At 41.6% G+C, this 16,483-nt stretch overlaps 1 protein-coding gene across 2 annotated transcripts in view; it reads left to right on the forward strand.

Moving 5' to 3' along the window:
• The window catches only part of CYB5A (cytochrome b5 type A), a 38,636-nt gene extending 22,642 nt beyond the window's left edge, over positions 1-15,994 (forward strand). Inside the window, exons 1-5 of one of the 2 annotated variants that reach the window (XM_073589996.1) lie at positions 127-270; positions 2,288-2,416; positions 5,216-5,245; positions 7,116-7,150; positions 12,143-15,994. In XM_073589996.1, coding sequence (XP_073446097.1) covers positions 199-270; positions 2,288-2,416; positions 5,216-5,245; positions 7,116-7,150; positions 12,143-12,224 — 348 coding nt within the window. In that variant the 5' untranslated portion in view covers positions 127-198 and the 3' untranslated portion in view covers positions 12,225-15,994. Of the gene's footprint in view, positions 1-126; positions 271-2,287; positions 2,417-5,215; positions 5,246-7,115; positions 7,151-12,142 lie in introns of those variants that run through there. The other variant, XM_073589995.1, reaches the window with a different exon arrangement.
• The last annotated feature ends 489 nt before the right edge of the window (positions 15,995-16,483 follow it).

Consider the following 16,483-nt stretch of genomic DNA (forward strand, 5'->3'; position numbering starts at 1 on the left):
TTATGTTATTTTTGATCAAAAATCATATTACTAAGAACCCTGTGTTATTTAAACACACTTTTGTTTATTTACTTATTTAGTTATAGCAGGGTTTGTTTATTTTACTTTTTGTAGGTTTTTTTTCAGCCTTCATATTTTGTCGGACTAGAAAAACTATTTGGAAAGTGAAGGCTGCTGATTGGCAGAAGCTGTCATGTGATGCCCCTGCTGAATGTTGTTGCCAGGAAACCAGATGGGCACACAGTACGGAGTACAGAGGAAGAATATAGGGTTGGTTTAGTTTTTTGTTTGATTTTTTTTTTCTCAACACCACCTTTTTACTCATTAAGGTTAACTTTTAAAATGTCTAAAGTTAATAATTAAAACTAATTATCATGATGTACAATAACAAATTATATTGTGGTACCGTGTTAGCCGGAAAAATCGTTGTGAATGCCCAATGATCACAAAAGTATTCTCGGAGTGATACCTTTTATTGGCTAACCAGAAAATATGTTTGCAAGCTTTCAGAGCACGATGGCTCCTTCTTCAGGCAGGATTACAAATAAATTAATAAGAAAAAGGCACAACATTTAAGGGATATTACAGAAGGACATTTGTTCATGAGGGGGAAGGGGTGATACCTTGTGCTCGGATAGCTTGCAAACTTATGTTATTTTCTGGTTAACCAATAAAAGGTATCACTCCTAGAATATTTTTGTCATCATTGGGCAGAAAAGTATTCACATTAATTAAAACTAAGAAATAATGTAAATCCTACAAAATGTGTAGATATCTATAGAACACTTACCGTATATAATACTATAATTTATATTTTTCAACTAGCATCTATTATGCAATTTCCAAAATGCCTTGTGTCTAAAAAGAGGGCCGCAGGCTGTATATATGTGATGAGAGAGCAGTTCTTACATAATATATCTAATATGCATGGCCAGGCCTGCATCGGAGGAGGCGATTGGCTCTAGTTGGCAGCATCGGAGGAGGCGATTGGCTCTAGTTGGCAGCATCGGAGGAGGCGATTGGCTCTAGTTGGCAGCATCGGAGGAGGCGATTGGCTCTAGTTGGCAGCATCGGAGGAGGCGATTGGCTCTAGTTGGCGGCATCGGTGGAGGCGATTGGCTCTAGTTGGCGGCATCGGTGGAGGTGTTTGGCTCTAGTTGGCGGCATCGGTGGAGGTGTTTGGCTCTAGTTGGCGGCATCGGTGGAGGTGATTGGCTCTAGTTGGCGGCATCGGTGGAGGTGATTGGCTCTAGTTGGCGGCATCGGTGGAGGTGATTGGCTCTAGTTGGCGGCATCGGTGGAGGTGATTGGCTCTAGTTGGCGGCATCGGTGGAGGTGATTGGCTCTAGTTGGCGGCATCATTGAAGGCATTTGGCTCTAGTTGGCATCGGTGGAGGCGTATGGCTCTAGTTGGCAGGATCGGTGGAGGCGTTTTGGCTTTCGTTGCCTGCATCTTTTGGATATTTAGGAAACATAAATCCAAAAAAACAACATAATTGCTTATAGTAATATACAGATACAGTGGCTAGACCATCTTATGGTATAGCTCATGACATTGGACCGGCAAGGACTGGTCTCCATTGTTTACTTTGGCAGCCTTTATTGCAGAATCACCATCAAATAGATAATAAAAATTACATAGATACGTAATTTCAAATTTGATGTGCATTTTCGCTAATAAGCAGTCAACTCATTTACGATCTTTCATGGAAATACGCAGAAGAAAATAGCTGCGCGAAGGCCCACATATATGCAGTTGTTGACTAAAAGCAATCATCTACCAGAGAATAATAGCTGCTCTGGGTAGGTTCAAGCTGTTCAGAAACTATGAGCTAACAAAGCCATTTCTAATTGTAGAAAATGTATACAGTGCACTGAATGGAGCCACTTGGGCAGAACAATCTGAACGTTACATTTTCTTGGAGGTCGCGCATCATTTTCCTGCAGACAGTAATTTGTACTTGAGGTCACACGCCACAGATGGCCGCAGACAGAAGGATCCAATTAATGACCATCGCCTATGATAATTATTGTATCTATGTGACTAAAATTATCCAAAGTGTGTTGTACTTAAGGCAAGATAATGCGTTAAATCCTGCCATGACAGCTGCCATAGCTGTTTATAAGGATAAAACCTAAACTGGTACCACTTTATGTTTGGTGCATTATTCTCCCTCCCAGGGTTTTGTGGAATATGCCTTTCTGTTCTCTTAACCATTTCAGGCTTAAAGACAGATTTCCTTATGATGACAAGAAAACTTAGTTAATTGTGATATGTTGATTTCAGCATCCTGGCGGCGAAGAAGTTCTCCGGGAACAGGCTGGAGGGGATGCCACAGAGACCTTCGAAGACATTGGACACTCTACAGATGCCAGAAACATGTCAAAAGACTTTATAATAGGAGAACTTCATCCCGTGAGTGACCTTATGTTTTGTGTTGGCTTTGTGTGCAGCACCATGCGATGATGACAGAAGACAGTGAGGTTCCCTCCTCTACTATATTCTGTTCCTCTTACAGAGGATTTATCCTAATACAACATACTCTTGTCTAAAGAGATGATGATATAGTACCAGTGGCGTAACTAGAATCAGATAAGCCCCCAGTGTGAAATTTGGACCTGGACCCCCACTTACATGTTGGTCTGATGTATTAGCCCTTGTAGCGTTCTAAATCCTATAAAGAAATGTGTTCCCTCCTCCATAATAAAGTCCCCCAGAGGTCAGCAGCTGACTTCGGCTTGCCTGCTATGGAAGACACATGACATCACTGCTATGCGCTGCCTGTGACTTTCGAGCTGATGTCAGCTGCTGGCCTCTGGCCAGCAACGTGTATTGCGAGGGAGCTGGCGGTTTTTTGCACCACTTTACACTTCAGCTGAATGTACGTCCTCTGACACATCCATCTGAAATTTCGGCTGGCGCCGGCGGGCCCCTCTGTGACCGCGATCATTAGGCCCCTGTCTAGTACATACTAGAATTTTAAGGCTGTGTGCACACGTTGCATTTTTTTAAGCGTTTTTGACGCTTTTTTTCCCGCAGCGGAAACACTTAAAAGCGCGTCCTCATGCAATCCTATGGGATTCCGCAGTTGCCATGCCCATGCTGTGGATTTTACCGCTGCAGAATCGCATAGCGGTAAAATCCGCAGCATGCTCATTATTCCTGCGGAAATGCAGCGATTCCGCCGCCATAGGATTACATTGAAGCTCTCATTGTACGCATGTGGCTATGCTTCATGTGCGGATGGTCCCCAGGGTCTGGAGGAGATGAGACTCTCCTCCATGCCCTGGGTACCATATTCTTGTAAAAAATAGAATAAAAATAGGGATATACTTACCCTCTGTCGGCCCTCTGAGTCTTTCCCACCCTTAGTCACGCTGCCAGCATCTTCTGGTCCCAGGGATGCTTTGCGTGAATCACCCCAGATGACATCGTGGTCTCGCGAGCATGACGTCATCTGGGGTGATTCTTGCAATGCATCCCTGGGACCGGAGCTTGCCGGCAGTGTCGCTGAGGAGATCGGGGGTCGTCGGAAGGTGAGAATAACCATATTTTTTATTTATTTATTTTTTTTACTACTTCTAACATTCTATCTCTTACTATTGATGCTCCATAGGCAGCATCAATAGTAAAAAGGTGGTCACACTTGAGAGGCACTATGCTTGACAAGTGTGACCAACCGGTCAATCACTTTCCAAGCCATGCTTCAAATTGCTTGGAACGCTCAAGCATTCTGCAAGCTAAAAACGCTTGTGTTTTGCGGGAAAACGCATGTAAATTCCGCATGCGTTTTACCCGCAGCAGGGAGTTGCTGAAATGCTTTGGACAACGTGGGCACTTAGCCTTACAGAAAGATTAAAAAAAAATAAGTCATTGTCTAGTTGTGAGCCTGAAATTTATATCTGTCCATATCTACAGGCAATGATTGCTATCTTAATTTCCCCAGAGCTTGGGGCTTTGCTGCTTTTCATCTTGGCGCCATTAGAGAAGAGTTGTATTGTGTGACTAAAGTTTATCTACAGTGCCTATTAGGGGTCTATGGTAGTCTGAGACACACCGCCAGGCTCCTCATTGTTTCAGGCTGCTCCTCTATCTTTCCAAACTCTTTAGATTTGCTGCAGTGTACAGATTCTGTAACCGGCTTGGCAGAATGTCAGTGTGAAGGGCAGTGATAGAAAACAAATCATTTTAAAGCAGCACGCCTGCATTTTTGTTATTTCAGCGCTGGAGTGGTGGCAGTAAGTTCTGTGTCCTTAGTGTTATACTTGCCAGTCGCCCTCTTCTTTTGTTATCTGCGCTCCTCAGATTGGTCTTCTGCAGGTTGTGACTTGCCGGATCCCTCCAGTGTTTGCTGGGTGAGTCGCTGGTCACTTCTCAATGTAAGTCTGAGCCAGAACGAGGTTCACACAGGCTTGTATTGAGCTCTTATGACAGTTACCCCTGGCTTGTGGTTACAAGATGGCAGAGCGAGACCAGAGTGGCGCCAGGAGCAACCAAAGACTCCTGGAAAGTATTTTGCCAAAGGCAGGGAACTTGCTTTAGTAATAACACTATAGTGCTGAAAACCACTGGCGTGGTGCCTTTAAACAATTCCTGCAGTTGTACTGAGGGGAATGTAATTTTAGTAAGGCAAAGTGTTCAAGAGTAACTTTTTTTGCCTTTAAATAGTATTTGTCTGCAAACAAAGTTAGGGCAGTATATTACAGTTACACATTCATACACCTATTAGACAACCATTTTTTTTTGTGATTTGGCGATAATAAGCGCAATTGAAAGCTGCACTGGCTATATTAACGATAAGTTTGTATTATTTAGAAGGATTGCGTCCTCATAAGGTCTCCAGTGTTGGCTTTGGTCGCTTCTGTGAGCCAAATTCTTCAATTTTTGTTTTGGCTGGTGGGAGAGTGGGGCTGGCCATATGCGATTTTGTCCTTATGCCTGATAAGAAGCCCACTTCAGCATTTGCACCTTTAACCAATGAGCCGATGCCCCACATGACAGTCATTGGTTACCCCTAGGACCACATGGTGTTAAACCACTTACAAATTGGTGGTTTCAGACTCTTTTGCTTGAGAATAGTCTTCATGTCTTGTTAGAATTTTAGAATAGAGGTGATCAATAATCGTTATTATGACGTATAAATATTTTCCCTAGTAGTCAGCAGAGCATTATTACATATTTTAATACGGAAGCATTTTTTTTCTTCCCCCGCAGGATGATCGATGCAAGATCCAGAAACCAACGGTGAGTGTTACTTTGTAACAGGCTGGTCGTCTTGTATGGATACTGGGTATGATGGTGGTGGCGTCATTATGCAGTGAAGGCTAGAATTCTTGCTACTTTCACATAGGTAGGCCCTCACCGTTACGTATGTGTCGTGCTCTCTTCTACATTAAATACAATATTTATTTCTATGCATTAGGGTGAAACAGACCAATACACTGGTAATTGAAGGGTTATAATATTTAGGCCATAGACCTAAATCCTGCTAATTTTGTATGTTGATGGGCCGCGGCTAAGGGGTTATAACATCACTATTGTGGTCTGACCTTTAGGACCTATACAATCTTGGGAATAAACAGGCCGCAGAAGTATTATTGTGTAAGTAAAAACCGAGTCAGGGATGCAGCACCACAGCGCTACCACAACTTTCTGTACAGGGAATGTTTGACTGGCCTTGTCACTTGAAACCACTGAGAATCCTGCTTACATCAAAAACTTGTAAAGAGTTTGTAGGATGTGTGCACACGTTGCGTTTTTTTTTTTTTGCGTTTTCACAGTGTTTTTCCGCTGTGGAATTGCCGCGAAAACGCATCCCATGCAATCCTATGGGATTCAGCAATGCTGTGCTAATGCTGCAGATTTTTCCACTGCGGAAACGCATAGCGAAAAAATACGCAGCAGGCTCATTCTTTTTGCGGAATCGCAGCGATTCCGCACCCATAGGAATGCATTGATCCGATTACTTTCCGCATGTGGCTATGCCCACCATGCGCAAAGTAAGCGGATCATGTGTGGATGGTACCCAGGGCCTGGAGGAAAGGAGACTCTCTTACACAGGCTGACCAAAGTAACAATGCACATTGAGCGATCTATTCTAGATTGCCATAGTTCTCGCAGTGTGAGGCCTGATTACACAGGACGATGCACAACTAAGGACGATTATTTTTTTGCTGTGCAAAAGATCATTTCACCTAATGAAGAAGCATTTTGCTCGATCTTCGGGTGATCAACAGCCTGTTAACACAGCAAGAAAATCGAAAATAAGTGTTAACAACTTATATTGTGAAAATGCTGCTTAAAGGTCATCCGGCATGGAGGTCCCTGGCCACCCAGCTTTGCAGGGAACTGCGGCCATCTGTATTCATTTACGAGACTCTGCCTAGCTGGATAAACAGAGAGTTGCTGTTGTGGGCGGGCAATGCTACCCTGGTTCTACGTCCCATTTGAGTCTCATTATTGGTGGTTGTCCCATTGGTCAAATTCCCCACTTGTACAGTGATGGCGTAACCTAGCAATCAGCTGTTACTTTATAATTTTGGAAAACCCATTTATGGGCACCTGTGACTAGGTCAAAAGTGGACAATTTTGGTCTTATTTTTATTCCTGCTACTCCCCTGAATATGTTTTGGGTGTTCTTTCTTTTTTCATAAATCCACCCTAAGGTTCTAGAGAGATGGGTCTTTTTATTCCGTGCTATATTTTTATGGTCATTACCAAAGGGGCACAGAGTAATAATGCAGAGCCACCTAAAGACATGCTACTAGAGAATCCTAGAAGACCATAACATTTGCTCCGAATAAAAAGGTCCATACCTCTGGATCCTTATGGCGGATTACTTAGGACAGTGGCAGGAATAAAATAAGAGTCAAAACTGGTGCTGCGTCCTCCTTACACTCTAGATTTGATTCTATTAAAATCGGAATATAATCCAGGCTCTGTGTGTGCTGTGTGTATTTAGAAATGTCGGGCAGGGTAAACGATAAATCACAACCCCTATTTTTATATCCTATGAATGTTTTAGAAGCTGTTTCTGCTAATGAAATGTATGTTGAAACCCACATTTCTTGCAGGTTTTTATTATTGAACATTGAATCATTTTTCTTTCTTTTAGGAAACCTTTATTACCACTTCTGAATCTGACTCAAGGTATTTCCTCTTACCATAAACTTGTTATTTTGCAGCGATTCTTCAGGTTGTGTTCTCCATGTGTCAGTAGCTGTTAGTCTCCCCACTGGTGGTTTAGTTGCCTGGAGGAGTTTACAACTTGTTAGGGTACCGTTACACCTAGCGATGCACCAGCGATCCCGACTAGCGATATGACGCGGTCAGGATCGCTGGTGCATCGCTAAGTGGTCGCTAGTGAGCTGCCACACAGGCAGATCTCACCAGCGACATCGCTGGGGACGGGGATCGCTACTTACCTGTCAGACGGGGCGATCCTGCGTCCTCCCTCCCGGCTCCACGCGTCGCTCGTCGGCGCCACAGGAAGCGGCAGATGAGGAATGGTCCAGGAGCTTCTCGCTCGATCAGCGATAACCAGCGGGGGAGCCGGTCGGAGGTAAGTATCACATGCAGCGATATCGCTAGCAATATCGTTGCTACGTCACAAAATTGGTGACTTCACAGCAATATTGCTAGCGATATCGCAGTGTGTAACGGGGGCTTTATTGCTGTATGTTGTCCGCTCTCCATGCTTTCCAGTGTCTGTAGCCTTTTACTTTATTACTTAGATGACAATCTGAATGAGAAGAGCTATAGTGTAAAGCATTTGTGATGGATATAAAAGGAAGTCTCTGATAAGATAATGGGTGGATTTCAGGAAACCTGTCATGCATCATTTTCGGGTGTAATCTCCTACTGGCGGTGAACACTCAGTTGATTTCATCTAAGTCTGAGTGTCCATCTTCAGTAGAATCATAGAATCGTAGAGTTGGAAGGGACCTCCTGGGCCATCTGGTCCAACCCCCTGCTCAAAGCAGGATTCGCTAAATCATCCCAGTCAGATGTCTGTCCAGCCTCTGTTTGAAGACTTCCATTGAAGGAGAACTCACCACTTCTCGTGGCAGCCTGTTCCACTCATTGAACACTCTAACTGTCAAAAAGTTTTTTCTAATATCTAATCTGTGTCTCCTCCCATTCAGTTTCATCCCATTGCTTCTAGTCTTTCCTTGTGCAAATGAGAATAAAGTTGATCCTTCTACAATGTGACAGCCCTTTAGATATTTGTAGACAGCTATTAAGTCTCCTCTCAGTCTTCTCTTTTGCAAACTAAACATTCCCAAATCCTGCAACCTTTCCTCATAAGACAGGGTATGCAGACCGGTCACCATTCTGGTCGCTCTTTTCTGAACTTCCTCCAGTTTGTTGATGTCTTTTTTAAAATGTGGTGCCCAAAACTGGACACAATATTCCAGATGAGGTCTGACCAAAGAGGAGTAGAGGGAAATAATGACTTCACGTGATCTAGACTGTATGCTTCTGTTAATACATCCTAGAATTGCATTTGCCTTTTTTGCTGCTGCATCACACTGTTGACTCATATTCAGTCTGTGATCTATTAGTATACCCAAGTCTTTTTCACATGTGCTGTCACTTAGCCCTATTCCTCCCATTCTATATATGCTTTTTTCATTTTTATTGCCCAGATGTAGTACTTTGCATTTCTCCCTGTTAAAAACCATTCTGTTAGTTGCTGCCCACTTCTCCAGTTTATTTAAATCTTTTTGAATCCTCTCTCTCTCTTCTCTAATATTAGCTATCCCTCCTAGCTTTGTGTCATCAGCAAATTTAATCAGTTTACCCTCAATTCCTTCATCTAAATCGTTGATAAAGATGTTGAACAATACAGGGCCCAGGACAGAGCCCTGTGGTACCCCACTTGAGACATTCTTCCAACTGGATGTGAAGCCATTTACGACCACTCTTTGGGTCCGATCACTAAGCCAGTTATGAATCCACCTAACAGTTGCCTTGTCCATTCCATACTTAGTCATTTTTTCAATAAGGATTGTATGAGAGACTTTGTCAAATGCTTTGCTGAAGTCAAGATATACTATATCTACAGCATTTCCTTGATCCACCCAATCAGTGATACCGTCATAGAAGGAAATTAAGTTAGTCTGACATGACTTATTAGTTACAAACCCATGCTGACTCTGTTTAATCACTTCATTCTTATCCAGGTATTGACATACATGTTGTTTAATAATTTGTTCAAAGATCTTTCCTGGTATAGAAGTCATACTCACTGGCCTATAGTTGCCTGGGTCCACCTTCTTCCCCTTTTTGAAGATAGGAACAACATTTGCTCTTCTCCAGTCTTCTGGCACTTCTCCTGTTCTCCAAGAATTTTCAAAGATTATGGAGAGGGGTTCAAAAATTTCTTCTGCTATCTCCTTCAGTACTCTGGGGTGTAATTCATCTGGACCTGGAGACTTGAATTCATTTAGGTTAGCTAAGTGTTTCCTCACTATCTTTCTGTTTATAAATATCCTGGATTCTTCTATTCCCTTAATAGGACAGTGAATAACAGTTGATGTTACATTTCCTTTCTGAGAGAAAACAGATGCAAAATAGGAATTTAAAAGTTCAGCCTTCTCAACATCCTGTCTTACCATTTCATCATTTTCATCCTGTAAAAATCCTATAGCATCTTTGACTTTTCTTTTACTTTTGACATATCCCCAAAATCCTTTATTATTGCTTTTGACATCTCTTGCAAGCCTCAATTCATTTACAGCTTTAGAAAATCTGATTTGTGCCCTGCAGGTTCTGCAGACAGCATTATATTCTTCTTTAGATATGCCTCCCTCTTTCCATTTTATAAACGTTTTTTTCTTCCTTTTTAGCATGTGCTTAAGTTCTGTGTTCATTCATCCTGGTTTCCTTAAATGCTTCCTATTCTTCCCTCTTTTCGGAATTGTTAACAACTGTGCTTTGAGAATTTCATTTTTCAAGATTTCCCATCCTTCCTGGACATTTTTGTCTTTAAGGATATCCAGCCATTGGATCCCTCCAATTCTCTTTCTGAATCCCTTAAAATCTGCCTTTCTGAAATCTAACCTTGACGTCTGAGTCTTCACAGGTCTTCCGCCTCTAGTTATCCAAAATTCTAAAATAGCATGGTCGCTACCTCCTAGGGTCCCAGCCACTTTTACCTCCTCAACCATTTCCTCCCTGTTTATAAGGATTAGATCCAAGGTAGCAGTTCCCCTTGTTTTCTCCCTTACCTTTTGGAAGATAAAGTTGTCAGCAAGAGAGGATAAGAATTTCCTTGACCTGTTAGTTTTGCCTGAGAGAGATTCCCAACAAATGTCTGGATAGTTGAAATCTCCCATGACAACTATGTCATATTTTTTGGAGAACTTGGCCATTTGATGCATAAAGAGTTCATCCATATCTTCAGCTTGCACAGGCGGCCTGTAGTAAATGCCTACAATGGTGTCCTTTCCATTGTTCTGTCCTTGTATTCTTACCCAAACAGTTTCCACAGAACTCCCAGTCTCTGAAGCTTCAATCTCTGTGCAGATATATGCATTTCTAACATACAATGCGACACCCCCTCCTCGTTTATCAAGTCTGTTTCTTGCAAATAAGTTGTATCCTTCTAGTCTTGTATTCCAATCATGTGTATTGTCCCACCAAGTTTCAGTGATTCCAATGACATCATATTTCTTTTCCTGTGTTAGTAGTTCCAATTCTCCTTGTTTGTTGCCCATGCTTTGTGCATTAGTATAGAAACATTTTAGTTTGTGATTGGTTTCTCTTTCTCCAATATTTTTTTTAATTAGATTCTTTCGTCTTTGTTCTTCCTTTCCACTTCTAATAGCAGAGTTCTCAGAAGCATTTGTCAGGTGTATGGCTTTTTCTGGTCTTTTGCTTCCCTTCCCATGTTGTTCTAGTTTAAAGCTCTCCTTACAAGTGTAGCAAGGCGACTTCCAAATACATGCTTTCCAGTCTTCGTAAGGTGCACCCCATCTCTAGCAAGTAGTCCATCATATAAGTAGTTCACTCCGTAGGCGCACACTCCCGAAATGGTGCATGTCAGAGAGCACTTTCTCTCTGCCGGCATCATTATAGTCTATGGCCCCGTTGACTAATCCCATTTTGTGTGCAGAGGTTCGAATGCAAGCCCTGATGGGACTCGCAAACATGGAGAAAAGTGCAGTGTGAAAACGCCATAAATGTCTGCAGCATTTATTTTATCTTTTGAAAAAATGAAAGGATTGCTTTTTACAATTTTAATGTGATTAACATAAACTGTTCATTATTTCTACAAATGTTATGTAACGTACAAGAGTTGTTCTTTCACTCTAGTCCCTTAAATGTAGGTTTCCAAGACCATCTGTAAGGTAGTCCTTAATACAACAGGAACAGGATTAGATCTCGGAGACGAGGCCTCATTTTTGGCTTGAATTTCAGCCTGACAGTTTTTGGCTGGGTTTCCTGCTCTGACCGCCTCCTACATTTGCTTTGCACATAGTGTAAATATTGAGCGCTGCCTTCCAGATAATTCTTTCTGCGTTCAGAGCTAAATAGGAGACTAAGTGCATAAAATGGAGAGGTCATAGTATTATCTACCTGTAGAGGTCAGGTAGAGAAAGAAGTCTACCAGGTGATACTCCAGCACATGGCTGCAGGACGGTCATAGAGGGGCTTTCTTTTCACATCGTCTCCTGTACAGTCCAGGAAAATGTAGCCAATATGTTACTGATTAATTATACTAATTGTGAAACTTGCTTGGTTTTCCTTTACACAAAGTACAAAAAAAAAATTGTCTTTTCACCCTACTGTTTAAAACCATACGACCAAGTGTGATGTGTCATCACTGCATAAAGGAAATGTGTATAGACTTTATGTAGTTATGCTGAGTATAACCTATTTTCTGTCATTTGGAGGTGATGTTATATAATGGTACATGGTCGTAGGATTTTTTTTAAATAAAAATTTTGCATACATGGCGCGCCTCCACACAAACTACGCACCTACATAAATAAGAGTGTGTGTATGTGTGTGCTTCTACATACACACACACCCATTTACAGTGATGTGTTTAGGAGGACATTTACCTTGCCTCACTGTGTATGAATCCGTATAATAAACTGCTCACATTAACCTTGTCCCATTTTCCACTTCTAGCTTGTGGAGTAACTGGATTATCCCAGCAATATCTGCTATCATTGTTGCCTTGATGTATCGTTTTTATATGGCTGAAGAATAGAACTCGTCCACAGAATTTCCAGAACAGTTTCCGGTCCAGACCCAAAAGTCGAGCATCATTTTAAGCTGGCCTATTATGTTTCCGATCTGTGTTTGTATGAAGTCAGACTTTTGAGATATTTTATATTTAGTTTTTAAATGGATACCTACAGTCTGGACATGTACTGAAATGTGGATGGACTCGTGAATGGTGATGGAAACTGAATTTGTGGTTACAGATAAGGTGTACGCAATGGTTTCTTTGTTTTCTTCCCCCTTAAAATTTTTGGACATGATCATCAAGAATCAGAAATATCTTTTAGTGGCAAATGATAAATTAGATTAAGCCATTTTACGTCTCATGTCTGTTCTATGGTTAATGTACTTATTAGAAAACATCCAATAAATAAAAGTCTGAAGTCTCAGAAATTGTGAAAAACATAATGTGCATTAAATCCTAACCTGATGTAGTTTCCAGAATGTTTGACATCTGCTCCCATCCATAGGATGTTCAGCGGGGTGTGATGCCTATCTAGCGACCACTTTGACTTCCTCTGGTTACTTATCATCTGAGTACAAGTTACTCCACAAGAGATTGTGCTGACATTCTAATATTTCTCAGTTTTGTGCTACAGACAATATCAGGCCGGTACATGGATTCCGGGGATCGTGGGGAGTCTGCTTACAGAGATGGGGAACTCAATTGTGTTATTTGGGCAGACATTCCCTAGAAGGGGGCCTATGCTATAAAGGAGTTGTCCAGAACTGCAATATAAATCGCCACTATCAGATTGGTGGTCCAAAACCTAGCACCCTCACCAAACAGATGTTAGCAGTTCCTGCGGTCTCTGAATGTCAAGTGTCCAGAGCTGGATCTGACCGCTCCAAACACTGCATTGTTTTCCATTAGTGCAGCACTCTTACCATTGAAGTCAGTGGGAGCTGCGGTTCAGTACACTGGGAAATTCTGTTGGCCCCAGGGCCTGCTATCAGCTTATATTGGGAATCACAGGTCAAAGATCTGCAGAAGCCTGTGTAATGCAAATCAACAATCGCCTCTGAGTACCAGCTCCCTCCCCTCCAAAACAGGAAGATTCTGTTTTTAATTTTATAGGAAGCAAGAAATTTAAAAAAAGAATTTTAAGGACCAGTGAGTCTCATCATTATCTTTGGGGGATATAAGAATCATTGGCTGTGATGGTTGTCGCACCCACTAATCCAATTTAAGGATAGATCATTAGTAGAGAGAAGCATAAAGGGTTGCACTGCCCTTATCCGGTGTCCACTTTGGTACCCTGTGGGAGCAGTGCAAATTTACTTGGCCGACGCTTGAGTGCCGTCCTAGTTGCACCTCATGCTTTTGCTAGACCGTTGCGATGATTACAATCCCTAGTGTGACTTTTGCTGCTTAGGTTGTAGTCTTGGACAACTGCTTTAAAATGACATCCAAATGCAACAACACCAATTACCAGCACCTCTCTGTAAGTCTTTACATATGGTATCACCTGTAAGAACTCGTGAAATTTGTCAGACCGCTGATCCTCATAGAGCCTTGAACACAAAGAAATTCTGTCATTGTGTGCTCACTATGGCTCACTAAGCCTTGTACATTTGGGTTTAACATCGATCTTCTCTGTCCCGTCCTTAAACCCAATGTTCTTGATCGTCCAAAGAATTGATGACTGCATCTGACTGGTATCTTAAATGAAAAAGGTAAATGTGTAAATCCCTCTTCATGTATGTTTGATGCTAGGCCATCCAGAATCAGAAAAGGAAGAAACGACTAAATGTTAGGGATTGTGATGCAGTTTTAATTTCCAAACTTTATTTAAAACACTTTTTTTTATAATTCCTTTTTTTACTTCTGTTTTTAGTAATGTCTTTGTAAAATGATTCCACCATGTAATATGACCAAGTAATCAGTATTATTGCTGGTTATCAATAATCTCCTATTTTGCATTACTTAGTTTAGACACACTACATTCTTTAAAGTTAGTCTCCACCCTTGAATGATATGCGCTCCACCTTGGTGATGTAGAGCTTCTCATGCAGTGCAGAAACAATGCGTTAAATTTTAGGATTGCGTCTGCCTTCAGCCCCCTGCATAGTGTTTTATATTCTGAGTAGTGATGAGTGAGCGTGCTCTAATAAGGTGTTGTCCGAGCACGCTCGTGTCCTAATCCAAGTATTATCGGCATGGTAAAGTCCCCGCGGCTCCATGTCTCGCAACTGTTTGACAACCGCAACACTTACAGGTTTTGCACAACAGGCAAACCCTGCATATGTGGCAACTGTCGAACAGCCGCGGGGACATTATTTCCGAGCACGCTGTAAACACTCATTTAGGACACGAGCGTTCTCGACTAACACCCTCTCCGAGCACGTTAGCTAATCACTAATTCTGAGCTCAGTAATAAAATGATGATATACTGGAGACTAAGCATCTGTAGAGGTCATGCTGGGAAACCAAAGCTTTACTTTAAAGGGAACTGTTGTTGCCAGATTTATACTGCTTTTTCTAAGGGCAACCTAACAATGGCAGAAGGTGACTTGACCGGTGTGTGTCATTTAGCAGTATGGTGTAGTTTAAAAAAACAAGTGTTTTTATTAGGGGGCAACAAGAACCAAGTGATGTGAGCTCATGAGTAGTGATGAGCGAACATGCTCGGATAAGGTTTTGTCTGAGCATGCTCGGGTGCTAACTGAGTGACTTCGGCATGCTCTAAAAATAAGTTTGTGTCCCCCGTGCCTGCATGCCTCTCTGCTGTCCGACAGCCGCAAAGAATTGCTTAGCAAGCAGGTAATGCTTGAATACATTGCGGCTGTCGACCAGCCACGAGACATACAGCTGCAGCGACTCAAACATATTTTTCGAGCACGCCAAAGTTACTCGGTTAGCACCAGAGCATGCTGGGAATAACCTCTTATCCAAGCACATTCCCTCATCACTACTTGGGAGTCCTCTGATGTTTACAAGCTAAGAAGTCCTGTTTTCAAGTGGCTGACTCGATGCCGCCCACCAGTTGTTGATTGAGAGCTTTCTCCCTATGCACAGTAATGAGCGAGTAGGGTTAGCCCACCACTCGTGAATACAAGGACTTCTGGCTTCCACATCCCACTGTATTTTGTGATTTTTTTTGAAAACTCATGTTGGCAAGTCTGTGACACACTGCTATAATTGGGGTGTTTGCCCCTGCTTTATGATGCCATCAGGGCACTATAACCCTGTAACATATTTCCTTTAACTCTGCTTATGCTTACGCAGAAAGTTTGAAGAACTGTGCCGCAAGAGGAGAGATCAACTGCTTTTAAAGATTTTTTTTTTTTTTTTTTTTACCTGCACAGCTCTTTCAAGATGCTTAGATATACTGTAGGTAAAATAGAACGCAAGGTTGGATATTCTCTTGGAGCCTTATGTGAATGCTGTATTCTATACATATAATCAAGTCATATTTTAAACGATTATTTAATTACAGGTATTAAAAAAATCATTTAAAGGGAAATTTTTTTAATCTATTTTTTTTTTTTTTGTCTTTTTTCATAAGGAGTAATTTTAAAGAATCCAGCTAAATTTCTAATGTATGTTGTCTCTGTTTTTGTAAGTGAACTTTTCTGGTACTGTTGCCAAAATGTATACTTATCTTGTTCTTAATATTACCTCCTACATTTGCAAAGTGAGTTCAATATACATTGTATACAAGTTATGTAAAGGGTATAAGACGAGGCTGATTTTAAAAGGAAAATGGCAAGTACTTAAATTGGTATTAATAAATTAAAAACAATTTTTAGATATGTTTTTTGTTTTTTCTTTTTGTTTAATGAACATCAAACTCCATTTGTATCATGGTGTTAAAGGAGTATGAACCATATAACTCATACATGCCCTCCAGTCCCGGGTCAGAAACCAGCGAATCCCGACAGCGCACAATACATGTGCTGGGGGGGGGGATTTTTAAGTCTGCAGCTGGGTTGAACTGGACAACGCCTTTAAATGCAGATCATGGTATTCTGTAGTGATGAGTGAATGTGCTCGGATAATGCTCAGGTGATATCTGAGTATCTTGGAGTGCTCGTATATTATATTTGAGTCCCTGCGGCTGCATGATTTGCGGCTGAGACTATTTAACAGCCGCAAATCATGCAGCGGAAGGCACTCGAATGATATATTACTACTCTCAGATGCTCCGATAAGACTTTACTAGTGATGAGCAAACGTGCTCAGATAATCTGTCAAAATGCCAGGCATTCTCCTAGCACAGATTCATCTAGTGTAGGATGTCT

Source organism: Dendrobates tinctorius, unplaced genomic scaffold (assembly GCF_039654945.1).
Source record: "Dendrobates tinctorius isolate UK_male_01 unplaced genomic scaffold, ASM3965494v1 ptg000115l, whole genome shotgun sequence".
NCBI lineage: Eukaryota > Metazoa > Chordata > Amphibia > Anura > Dendrobatidae > Dendrobates > Dendrobates tinctorius.